The sequence below is a fragment of the Oncorhynchus tshawytscha genome, linkage group LG07 (assembly GCF_018296145.1).
Source record: "Oncorhynchus tshawytscha isolate Ot180627B linkage group LG07, Otsh_v2.0, whole genome shotgun sequence".
Classification (NCBI taxonomy): Eukaryota; Metazoa; Chordata; class Actinopteri; order Salmoniformes; family Salmonidae; genus Oncorhynchus; species Oncorhynchus tshawytscha.
In genome coordinates this window covers 61,122,022-61,135,687 of record NC_056435.1, presented here as the reverse complement: position 1 = coordinate 61,135,687, position 13,666 = coordinate 61,122,022, and the positions used below count along the sequence as shown (strand labels likewise).

At 41.7% G+C, this 13,666-nt stretch overlaps 1 protein-coding gene across 4 annotated transcripts in view; it reads right to left on the bottom strand.

Moving 5' to 3' along the window:
* Positions 1–13,666, bottom strand: part of LOC112246223 (histone deacetylase 7-like) — a 90,639-nt gene that overhangs the window by 52,837 nt on the left and 24,136 nt on the right. For all 4 annotated transcript variants that reach the window (XM_042324773.1, XM_042324775.1, XM_042324772.1 and 1 more), the window contains exons 3-4: positions 4,595–4,776; positions 4,094–4,187 (exon numbers count right to left, since the gene is read on the bottom strand). In XM_042324773.1, coding sequence (XP_042180707.1) covers positions 4,094–4,187; positions 4,595–4,723 — 223 coding nt within the window. In that variant the 5' untranslated portion in view covers positions 4,724–4,776. The remainder of the gene's footprint in view (positions 1–4,093; positions 4,188–4,594; positions 4,777–13,666) is intronic.

Here is a 13,666-nt window from a genome sequence, read left to right as displayed (position 1 = left end):
GTTCCAGGAAATTGTTATTTTCCGATTTTCGGTTCTGTTCCCTGAACCGGTTCCAACCCCTGAACTTTATATTTTAGTGTCAGATTTGATCTGTACTGTATAATAACTGACAAGCAGTTTCATCATGTGTTAAAATCAACAATCTACCTCTATTCCTACTGATGCTATGCATTTCCCTTGTGACAGCAGTCAGACAACCGCCTGACAACCGCCTGACAACCGCCTGACAACCGCCTGACAACCGCGAAATGCAAGTTTTACCATGATAAGCCATTAAAGAGGCTAAATGTAAACAGTTTGCATTGTAATTTCAGAAAATTCAATACAACAAGAGACAGACCGTTTTTCTGTTGTCAAATAGAAAAGGTGAACCCTACCATCAGCGTCTCTCAGAGGCCTGGTCATCTCCTCACGGGCAGAATCAACAAGAGCAGACGTTGGCAGTAAAAAGAGGGGGCAGCATTTCACCCCTTTGAAGCTGAACTCTGATGGGCAGGTTCTTAGGAATTTGGTGAATTACAGATTGCTTTGCTGCATTTTTTAACAGTGGTTTCCTTCCAGAAAGTAAAAGACATCAAACAACATGACATCGTATAATTATTAAGTCCTCCATGTTACTTGCTTCCTTGTTTTGACTTAGGTTTCATGTGCAAATAGACTGACTTAAATAATGGAATTCCCCTTGTTCCATACAACACATTGTAGGATTCAAAGGACTAACCGAAACCAACGCACACAAACACCTAAACTACCTACAAGATTGCACAGGTGTCATCATACATTGCCTTTCTAAACGACATGGTCATCATAGTTTACATGATAATCTAAGTATTCCTTATATATCAACACCATTGTCCCTGAAAACCTAGACCCACTCTAATTTGCATACCACCCGAACAGATCCACAGATGATGCAATCTCTATTGCACTCCACACTGCCCTTTCCCACCTGGACAAAAGGAACACCTATGGAAGAATGCTAATCATTGTCTACAGCTCAGCATTCAACACCATAGTGCCCTCAAAGCTTATCAATAAGCTAAGGAACCTGGGACTAAACACCTCCCTCTGCAACTGGATCCTGGACTTCCTGACGGGCCGTCCCCAGGTGGTAAGGGTAGGTAACAACTAGAGGTCAACCGATGATGATTTTTCAACGCCGATACCGATTATTGGAGGACCCAAAACCCGATGCCGATTAATCGGCCGATTTATAGAAAAAATGTATTTGTAATAATGACAATTACAACAATACTGAATGAACACTTATTTTAACTTAATATAATACATCTATAAAATCAATTTAGCCTCAAATAAATAATGAAACATGTTCAATTTGGTTTATATAATGCAAAAACAAAGTGTTGGAGAAGAAAGTAAAAGTGCAATATGTGCCATGTAAGAAAGCTAACGTTTAAGTTCCTTGCTCAGAACATGAGAACATATAAAAGCTGGTGGTTCCTTTTAACATGAGTAAGAAGTTTAGGTTGTAGCATTATAGGAATATTGCTCTCTATACCATCTCTATACCATTTCATTAACCTTTGACTATTGGATGTTCTTATAGGAACTTTAGTATTGCCATTGTAACAGTATAACTTCCGTCCTTCTCCTCGCTCCTCCCTGGGCTCGAACCAGGAACACAACGACAAAAGCCACCCTTGAAGCACCGTTACCTATGCAGAGCAAGGGGAACAACCACTCCAAGTCTCAGAGCGAGTGACGTTTGAAACGGTATTAGCGCGCACCCCGCTAACTAGCTTGCCATTTCACATCGGTTACACCAGCCTCATCTCGAGAGTTGATAGGCTAAAAATCATAAACAGCGCAATGCCTGACGCACAATGAAGAGCTGCTGGCAAAACGCACTAAAGTGCTATTTGAATGAATGCTTACGAGCTTGCTGCTGCCTACCACCACTCAGTCAGACTGCTCTATTAAATCATAGACTTAATTATAACATAATAACATGCAGAAATACGAGCCTTAGGTCATTAATATGGTCGAATCCGGAAACTATCATCTCGAATACAAGACGTTTATTCTTTCAGTGAAATACGGAACCGTTCCGTATTTTATCTAAGGGGTGGCATCCATTAGTCTAAATATTCCTGTTACATTGCACAACCTTCAATGTTAACCCATAATTACGTAAAATTCTGGCAAATTAGGCGGCCCAAACTGATTTTAAGAAAGGCATTGATGTTCATGGTTAGGTACACCATGAGCAACTATACGCACCGCATCGATTATATGCAACGCAGGACACGCTAGATAAACTAGTAATATCATCAACCATGTGTAGTTAACTAGTGATTATGATTGTTTTTTATAAGATAAGTTTAATGCTAGCTAGCAACTTACCTTGGCTTACTGCATTCATGTAACAGGCAGTCTCCTTGTGCAGTGCAACGAGAGGCAGGTGGTTATAGCATTGGACTAGTTAACTGTAAGGTTGCAAGATTGAATCACCGGAGCTGACAAGGTGAAAATCTGTCGTTCTGCCCCTGAACGAGGCAGTTAACCCACCGTTCCTAGGCCGTCATTGAAAGTAAGAATGTGTTCTTAACTGACTTGATTAGTTAAATAAAGGTGTAAAAAAATATAATAATAAATCGGCCAAATCGGTGTCCAAAAATACCGATTTCCGATTGTTATGAAAACTTGAAATCGGCCCTAATTAATAAGCCATTACGATTAATCGGTCGACCTCTAGTAACAACACATCCGCCACGCTGATCCTCAACACAGGGGCCCCTCAGGGGTGCGTGCTCAGTCCCCTCCTGTACTCGCTGTTCCATCTTGACTGCATGGCCAGGCTCGACTCCAACACCATCATTGCCGATGACACAACAGTGATAGACAGCCTATATGGAGGAGGACAGAGACCTGGAAGTGTGGTGCCAGGACAACAACCTCTCCTTCAAGACAAAGGAGATGATTGTGGACTACTGGAAAAAGAGGACCGAGCACGCCCCCATTCTCACCGACGAGGCTGTAGTGGAGCAGGTTGAGAGCTTTAAGTTCCTTGGTGTCCACTTCATCAACAGACTAGCATGGTCCAAGCACACCAAGACTGTTGTGAAAAGGGCACAACAAAACCTATTCACCCTCAGGAGACTGAAAAGATTTGGCATGGATCCTCAGATCCTCAAAAGGTTCTACAGCTGCATCATCGAGAGCATCCTGACTGGTTACATCACTGCCTCCGACCACAAGGCACAACAGAGAGTAGTGCATACTTCCCAGTACATCACTGGGGCCAAGCTTCCTGCCATCCAGGACCTCTACACCAGGTGGTGTCAGAGGAAGGCCCTAAAAATTGTCAAAGACTACAGCCACCCTAGTCATAGACTGTTCCCACTGCTACCACACAGCAAGCGGTACCTGGAGCGCCAAGTTCAGGTCTAAGAGGCTTCTAAACAGCTTCTACCCCCAAGCCATAAGACTCCTGAACATCTAATAAAATGGCTACCCAGACTATTTGCATTACCCCCCCACCGCCCTCCCCCTTTTACACCGCTACTACTCTCTGTTGTTATCATCTATGCATAGTCACTTTAATAACTCTACCTACATGTACATATTACCTCAACTAACCAATGCCCCCACACATTGACTCTGTACCGGTACACCCCCCCCGTATATAGTCTCGCTATTGTTATTTTACTGCTGCTCTTTAATTACTTTTTACTTTTATTTCTTATTCTTACTCATTTTTTTTTACTTCATTGTTGGTTAGGGGCTCGTAAGTAAGCATTTCACTGTAAGGTCTACTGTACCTGTTGTACTCAGCGCATGTGACTAATACAATTTCATTTGATTTGATATACAGTACAGTGGAGGCTGCTGTGGGGAGGACGGCTCATAATAATGGCTGGAACGGAGTGATTGGAATGGCATCAAACACATGAAAACCATATTTGATACCATATCCACTGATTACGCTCCTGCCATTACCACAAGCATGTCCTCCCCTATTAAGGTTCCACCAACCTCCTGTGATAGAGTACCATAACATACTGATGACATTCTACTCATTTCTATCCCATGCAATGTGTCCTCCACAGGGCCAGGGGGCACAGTTACTTACTTTGCTCACTCTTATCCTTATACATCAGCTGCTGCAGTTCCTGTCTCTTGTCCTGCTCTTTCTCCTGGCGACTCTGCTCCATGTCATACTCGTACTGAAACGAGACCATTCAGATTTGCATTGAAGCGCACTGGGTTTTCACTAGTTACCACAATCACAAAGTCCCAATTGGCTATATCGTAAACATTCATGAAAACAAAAATGAGCTTTTTGGTCTTAAATTAAGGTTAGCAGTGTCGTTAAGGTTAGGGTTAAAATCACATTTGAAAAGGATACATTTTTGAAATAGGTGTGGTTTATGACTTTGTGGTTGTGGTAACTAGTGATGACCGGCAAACTGGGCCATAGACAATATTCAGGAACTTATATCAGCCCAAGGAAAGGGATCATAGAGATGGCAAGAGGGCACACCTCCTATATTTGCCATTGATTGCTTCTGTGACAGCATGGCTAGTGCCATGGAGGGCTCTCAACTATAAAGTTTGTGAACGGGCTCCTCACGTGGATGTGCTGTGGCAGGTGCTTCTGGGAGTCCTGGGCTGAGAATGCTCCCAGGAAGAGGGAGTGGTGGGGTGCCAGCATAACCGAGTCAGGCTCGGGACGCACCAACCTCTGGGTACGCAGGTCCATGGGCCACTCTGTCCGGAGTGGTGACTAAGCCTAGCAAGGAACTTGCACATCCACTACAGAGAAAGGGAAGGAAAATAAAAGAGGAGAGAAAGACATTAGTTAAGATGATGAGTCAAGGCTTTGTTCGTTAGACTAGATCATTGGAGAGAACGAATAACCTGGGACTGAACCAACGCTGAGGTGCTGCATTCTAAGCTGAATGAACTTCGTGAATTGGTGTCAGCGGTGGGATCTGGGCTGTCCAAAATCCCCAAAATAGAAAACCCAGCCATAACTCTCCCTTTCTTTCCTTCTGTCCTCTATTTTTCTCTCTCTTCTAGCTGATCCCATGGAATAGTCTACACTTGTGCGATTAAAATATACCAATGATGGTATGCACCCGTACATGCACGCACACACAGACTCACACACACACCATAATAAATAGCTGTATCCCACACCTGAGGGATATACTACAAAATAGGATCAACGAGTTTAACTTTAATAAGTAACCAGAAAAAGCTATTGATTTTCTGGTTCATTAAAAAAACGATAAACTTGGGTATGTGTTTTTGTTTGTTGAATTAATTAGACCATGCTCGTTTCAAGCTTATCTTCCTAAAAAAATAAACAGTTATATCAGAAGATTTAGGCAAGTTAGCTGGCTAACTCCTTGATTCTGCTTTGTAGTATTTATAGATGATTCAGGACAATGAACAACTAGATTAGATTGAAACTAAACATGGGCTGATGTCTCATTATACAATACTACAATACATGCTTAATTGGTCCATTTGCACAGATATTGTTCAATTGTGTTGCTGTCACAGTACCCAACCTGACACACTGGGAGTAGTACAGAAGCTGAGAAGAGCAGTGGCCCCATGTTCAAGGGCACAACGGTAGGTAGTATACAGGGAGGTAGGTAGTATACAGGGATATTAAGGTGTAAGAGAGTACCAGTCCTTACAACAGGCCATTGTTAGATAATGTGACTCAGTGTATGTCAAGTTTATGTGTTGATAGTTTGTATATTATGTAGAATAGCAGTCGTCGTACAAGACTCCCAGGAAGAGGATCGTCATCCTTCTCAAATGGGCTTCAGTAATAGGAGGGGGAAGAGAGTGAAGAAAGCAGGCAGCCACAGAAAGTCTGAAAGAATGAAAGACTGAAATACAGAAAGACAAAGGTTGAAATACAGTAAGACAAAGACTGAAAGACAGTAAGAATTAAAGACTGAAAGAAGTGAAGGGGAGAAAGGTAGATTACAACATTGTGTGGAATTTGGGTCAGATACAGTACATGAATCTGGCACCACAATCAAGTTTTTACCAGGAAACAAGGATAAATTTAGCCACAAAAAGTGAGACAATAACACCAAACTCAGGGCCATGTCCCGTAACAATCGTCCCTTTTATAGGTAGACTGGAGGAGAAATATTTTGGCGTCATATTGAGGGAGCGGGTTATTGAAGGAACATTTTGTGGGCATCACGGTTAAAAATGCTTGTTGAAACATTGTGTTCATTTATCTGGGTCAGGAGTCAGTCTAGTCATGCCCAGTTTGTCTGCAGTAAGTGTAGACGAATGGAAATGGACCACATAATATGTATAGGGCATTGATGGAAGAGTACCTGGCTGTGAAAAACAATATTGCACAAGGCTCGTTACTACAGAACCCGACTTTCCTCAAAAGTTCATGTGGCCATGTTAGATTTGTTTACCGATTCAACTTACACCACCATGTCATGTTTGTGTCAAAAAGATTGATACATGAATCCTCCTCCAAACAGTTTCAATGGCCTTGCATGGAATGTGATATTAAAAGGTACTGCTGATAGAAATGAATGGACAGACAAGGAGGGAGGAGACATACTATTCCCCTCAGAGCAGGAGAGGACAATATGATGGAAATGAATGGATAGACAAGGAGGGAGGAGACAATATTCCCCTCAGAGCAGGAGAGGACAATATGATGGAAATGAATGGACAGACAAGGAGGGAGGAGACATAATATTCCCCTCAGAGCAGGAGAGGACAATATGATGGAAATGAATGGACAGACAAGGAGGGAGGAGACATAATATTCCCCTCAGAGCAGGAGAGGACAATATGATGGAAATGAATGGACAGACAAGGAGGGAGGAGACAATATTCCCCTCAGAGCAGGAGAGGACAATATGATGGAAAGGAATGGACAGACAAGGAGGGAGGAGACAACTTAACATAATAAACATAACTTAACACATAATAAAAGTGTTAGATACCCTATTTAGCGTTGGTCCGATGAGAAACTAACTGTACTGCATCAAAAAACAACAGCAAACTTCACTCAGCGTACCTGTACACAGTACCACAGACAGACATTATATCATCAGAGATCCAAGCCCAATGTTTAAGGGATGAACTATAGCACTTTTTAACCAATATTATTGCAGATCCAGGAACCATGTGAACTGACACCTTGCAGGTTTGATTGAACTCTGCCCTGTATCTAAGCTGTGCAAAAGCGACTCAGGGTAGGAGATGCTAATCTAGGATCAAATGCCCTGTGTCCATCTAATCCTATTCATTGTGACCGGAAAGGAAAAACTGATCCAAGATCAACACTTCTACTCTGGGAAAACTTTATGAATACGGTCCTTGAGTAGAGAAACGATGAGAAGAGAGAGAGAGAGAGAGAGAGAGATGTCTGCAAGAGTGTTCAGACCGACAGTACTCTCAGAGGGAGAGTACACCCACACTTATTACTGTAAGATAAATATGCATGACACACTGCCCCATCACCAAACAACAGACTCCAGTACATCTGGGGATCTCTTTACAATGGTAGGTGGTGCAGTAAGATTGTACCACTGGGATAACTGGTGCATTCTTGCATAATAGACCATCATTACTAGCCTCAATTACCAGACTGATTTACCGCTGTGAAATCCGTGTAGCGAAACAGAATCTGCATGGTTGTACGTCGCCATGACAACCAATGAGCCATGACAGCTACGGTGTGGACTGTCTGAAGTGTCCTTAACCTTGGTTCTGTGTGTGTGTGTGTGTGTGTGTGTGTGTGTGTGTGTATGTGTGTTTGTCTGTATGTGTGTTTGTGTGTGTATATTTTGATTGTCTATTTAACCTTCATTTAGCTAGGCAATTCAGTTAAGAACAAATTCTTATTTACAATTGCGGCCTAGGCCAACCAAACCCGGACGACGCTGGGCCAATTGTGCGCCGTCCTAAGGGACTCCCAATCGCGGCTGGATGTGATACAGCCTACTACACTTTTGATTTCCATCTCAAATTGTGGTACCCCAATGATATTTGAAGATGCAGGCATTTTATCTATCTTTTTTTTTATCAATCTTTCTATTTAATAATGGACCACTAGTCACTTTAATAATGTTTACATACTGCTTTACTAATTTCATATGTATATTCTGTATTCTAATGTATTTTAGTCAATGCCACTCCGACATTGCTTGTGATAATATGTATATATTTCTTAATTCCATTCTTTTACTTTTAGATGTGTGTATTGTGAATTGTTAGATATTACTTCACTGTTGGAGCTAGGAACACAAGCATTTCGCTACACCGACAATAACATCAGCTAAATATGTGTATTGTGACCATTAAAATGTGATTTGATTGGCATTTATTAAATATCCAGTGTGGTACTTCAGTATGGACAAATCTATTAACGTTGCCATTTCCTTTCATCTTTGAAAAGAAAAACAGCTAAGGGAATTACCCAGAGGCAGCAGAATAGCATGTATTACCAGAAGAGTGTGTTTTCAGAGGAAATGGTGGGGGGCGCACACACACACACACACACCTTGAAGAGACCTAAAGAGTATCACTATGACATCAAAGAGAAGGGCAGGAATAGGACAAGGCTAGCCAAAGGATACTTTATAACCACACTGAGACACGTATAACATTTGTAACTATCTGAATAACACTCATGTACTTCAGATCAGTGACTCAAGGCCTGGAGGCCACAAATCAGGTCCTCCATCTTATTCATTATGATTTAAAAGGCTAAACTGATCCTAGATCAGTAGCCCTATTCTGAGACACTTTGTGAATATGGGCCCGATATAGTAAAGGTATGCTGAAAGCTACTCATAACTTTAAATCATAAGATCCACAATGTGTTTTAAGAATAGAGGGGGAAACAACAATGATATGAACTTCTCTGTTGATCAGTGTGTCTGTTGATCAGAGTGCCTGTTGATCCGTGTCTCTGTTGATCAGAGTACCTGTTGATCTGCACGTCTGAGTGTCTGTTGATCGGTGTGTCTGTTGATCTGCATGTCTGAGTGTCTGTTGATCCATGTGTCTGTTGATCTGCATGTCTGAGTGTCTGGTGATCCGTGTCTCTGTTGATCAGAGTGCCTGTTGATCTGCACGTCTGAGTGTCTGTTGATCCGTGTGTCTGTTGATCTGCATGTCTGAGTGTCTGGTGATCCGTGTGTCTGTTGATCAGTGTCTGTTGATCTGAGTGTCGGTTTATCTGAGTGTCTGTTGATATGTCTGTCTAAGTGTCTGTTGATCAGTGTGTCTGTTGATCAGAGTGCCTGTTGATCCGTGTCTCTGTTGATCAGAGTGCCTGTTGATCTGCACGTCTGAGTGTCTGTTGATCCGTGTGTCTGTTGATCTGCATGTCTGAGTGTCTGTTGATCCATGTGTCTGTTGATCTGCATGTCTGAGTGTCTGTTGACCCGTGTGTCTGTTGATCTGAGTGTCTGCTGATCCGTGTGTCTATTGATGCAGGGTGTCTGAGGCTAAAAATAGACATGAGAACAAACTTAAAGTCTGTTGAAATCTTCACTTTCACAACCATCATTATTCTCTCTAAGATGCTGCAACAACCTAACACCACACACACGCACACACACACACACAGTGGCATCCTGTTGCTAAAGTTAGTCTACACAATTGACATCCTTCTGGTTAATTTAGGCAAGCAGATGCTGCTACTTCGGTTGAATGGGATCACTTTACTTGCCATTTCTTGCATTATACACTGTGTGTGTGTGTGTGTGTGTGTGTGTGTGTGTGTGTGTGTGTGTGTATGTACCTATGTGTGTGCATGTCTGTATTAGAGGTTAACCGATTATGATTTTTCAACGCTGATACAGATTATTGGAGGAGCAAAAAAAGCCGATACCGATTAATCGGTCGATATATATATATGTGTGTGTAATAATTACAATTACAACAATACTGAATGAACAATGAACACTTTTATTTTAACTTAATATAATACATAAATAAAATCTATTTAGTCTCAAATAAATAATGAAACATGTTCAATTTGGTTTAAATAATGCAAAAACACAGTGTTGGAGAAGAAAGTAGAAGTGCAATATGCGCCATGTAAAAAAAGCTAACGTTTAAGTTCTTTGCTCAGAACATGAGAACATGGTGGTTCCTTTTAACATGAGTCTTCAAAATTCCCAGGTAAGAAGTTTTAGGTTGTAGTTATTATACGAATTATGATGAATCGATTATTTCTCTCTCTACCATTTGTATTTCATATACCTTTGACTATTGGATGTTCTTATAGGTACTATAGTATTGCCAGCCTAATCTTGGGAGTTCATAGGCTTGAAGCCATAAACAGCACTGTGCTTCAAGCATTGCGAAGAGCTGCTGGCAAACTCAGCAAAGTGCTGTTTGAATGAATGCTTACGAGCCTGCTGCTGCCTACCACCGCTCAGTCAGACTGCTCTTTCAAATATTAAATCATAGACTTAAATATAATAAACACACAGAAATTCGAGCCTTAGCTCATTAATATGGTCAAATCCGGAAACTATCATTTAGTAAACAAAACATTTATTCTTTCAGTGAAAAACACAACGGTTCTGTATTTTATCAAACAGGTGGCAGCCAGCCCTAAGTCTAAATATCTTTAATTTTACCTTTTATTTAAGTCAGTTAAGAACAAATGTTTATTTTCAATGACGGCCTAGGAACAGTGGGTTAATTGCCTTGTTCAGTGGCAGATCGACAGATTTTTACTTTGTCAGCTCAAGAATTGGATATTGCAACCTTTCGGTCACTAGTCCAACGCTCTAACCACTAGGCTACCTGCCGCACAACCTAGGTTACATTGCACAACCTTCAATGTTATGTCATAATTATGTCAAATTCTGGCAAATCAATTACGGTCTTTGTTAGGAAGAAATGGTCTCGCAACGAGCCAGGCAGCCAAAACTGCTACATATACCCTGACTCTGCTTGCACTGAACACGAGAAGTGACACGATTTCCCTAGTTAATATTGCCTGCTAACATGCATTTCTTTTAACTAAATGTGCAGGTTTAAAAATATATACTTCTGAGTATTGATTTTTAGGAAGGCATTGATGCTTATGGTTAGGTACATTAAAATGTCAGACTTGATTTGTCCTGAAGAAAAATGTATCAACCCCTACAAAAAAAATATTTATAATCTACATTATTGTTCATATTTCTTATTATTTTCCTGCTGTAGCAAATTGGCTCAAATTAAGATCCTACCGTACATCTGTAAGTACTTTAAATCTCTGTGTGTGTGTGTGTGTGTGTGTGTGTGTGTCAGTCAAGTTACTAGTGGACATTTGTCTCTTTACGGGAGCACAACACGTTGAAGCAGTATACAGTGCATTTGGAAAGTATTCAGACCCCTTTATTTTTTACGTATTTTGTCACATTACAGCCTTACCAAAAAAAAATCATCAATCTACACACAATACCCCCGTAATTTACAAAGATTTTTTTTTTTTGAATTTTTTGCAAATATATTTAAAAGATTATAATAATAGCACATTTACATAAGTATTCAGACCCTTTACTCAGTACTTTGTTGAAGCACCTTTGGTAGCGATTACAGCCTTGAGTCTGCTTGTGTATTACCCTACAAGCTTGGCACACCTGTATTTGGGGAGTTTTTCTCATTCTTCATTGCAGATCCTCTCAAGCTCTGTCAGACTGGATGGGGAGCATCGCTGCACAGCTATTGTCAGGTCTCTCCAGAGATGTTCGATCGGGTTGAAGTCCGGGCTCTGGCTGGGCCACTCAAGAACATTCAGAGACTTGTCCTGAAGCCACTCCTTCGTTGTCTTGGCTGTGTGCTTAGATTTGTTGTCCTGTTGTAAGGTGAACCTACGCCCCAGTCTGAGATCCTGAGCACTGTGGAGCAGCATCAATGATCTCTCTGTACTTCGCTCCGTTAATCTTTCCCCTTGATCCTGACTTGTCTCCCAGTCCCTCTCCAAATCAAGTCCAATCAAATGAATTTACCACAGGTGGACTCCGATCAAGTTGTAGGCATTTCTGTTTTATTTATTTATTTATTTTTAATTTCGAAAAACCTGTTTTTGCTTTGTCATTATGGGGTATTGTCTGTAGATTGATGAGGCACATGTTTGTAATAAGGCTGTAATGTAACAAAATGTGTAAAAAGTCTGAATACTTTCCGAATGCACTGCATGTAGGCAACTAGGCGTTTATTTATAGTGTCAGATGTTGGTTAACATTTGTGTCACTGTATATTCCAGCAAAAAGTGTGCATATGTTCAAATGTGTGTGTGTGTGTGTGTGTGTGTGTGTCTATATACACTACATTACCAAAATAATGTGGACACCTGCTTGTCAAAAATCTCCTTCCAAAACCATGGTCCCCCCTTTGCTACTATAACAGCCTTCTCTTCTGGGAAGGCTTTCCACTAGATGTTGGAACATTGCTGAGGGGACTTGCTTCCATTCAGCCACAAGAGCAAGAGCATTAGTGAGGTCAGGCAGTGATGTTGGGTGATTAGGCCTGGCTTGCAGTCGGCGTTCCAATTCATCCCAAAGGTGATCGATAGGGTGGAGGTCAGGTCTCTGTGCAGGCCAGCCAAGTTCTTCCACACCGATCTCGACAAACCATTTCTGTATGGACCTCGCTTTGTGCACGGGGCATTGTCATGCTGAAACAGGAAAGGGCCTTCCCCAAACTGTTGCCACAAAGTTAGAAGCGCAGAATGGTCTAGAATGTTATTGTATGCTGTAGCGTTAAGATTTCCCTTCACTGTAACTAAGGAGCCTAAACCAAACTATGAAAAACAGCCCCAGACCATTATTCCTTCTCCACCAAATTTTACAGTTGTCACTATGCATTCGGACATAGGTAGCGTTCTCCTGGAACCTGCGAAACTCAGATTAGTCTGTTGGACTACCAGATGGTGAAGTGTGATTCATCACTCCAGAGAACACGTTTCCACTGCTCCAGTCCAATGGCGACGAGCTTTACACCACTCCAGCCAACACATGGCATTGCGCCTGGTGATCGTAAGCTTGTGTACGGTTGCTCGGCCATGGAAACCCATTTCATTAAGCTCCTGACGAACAGTTCTAGTGCTGATGTTGCTTCCAGAGGCAGTTTGGAACTTGGTAGTGAGTGTTGCAACAGAGGACAGACAATTTTTGCGCTACGAACTTCAGCACTGGGCGGTCCTGTTCTGTGAGCTTGTGTGGCCTACCACTTTGCTGAGCCATTGTTGCTCCTAGACATTTCCACTTCACAATAACAGCACTCACAGTTGACCTGTGCAGCTCTTGCAGGGCAGACATTTGATGAACTGACTTGTTGGACAGATGGCATCCTATGATGGTGCCACGTTGAAAGTCACTGAGCTCTTCAGTAAGGCCAATCTACTGCCAATGTTTGTCTATAGAGATTGCGTGGCTGTGTGTTCGATCTTATACGACTGTCAGCAATGGGTGTGGCGGAAATAGCAGAATCCACTCATTTGAAGGGTTGTCCACATACTTTTGCATATATAGTGTATTTATAGCATCATCCAACTTGTCATTTACACACGTGTCTTTGTGAGTGTATGGCGTGTGTGTTTGTGTGTGGTATATATGCATGTCTGTCAATGTATTTATAGTGTCACGATTTGCATGCACACACTTCAATCTCTGTGTGTGTGTGTGGC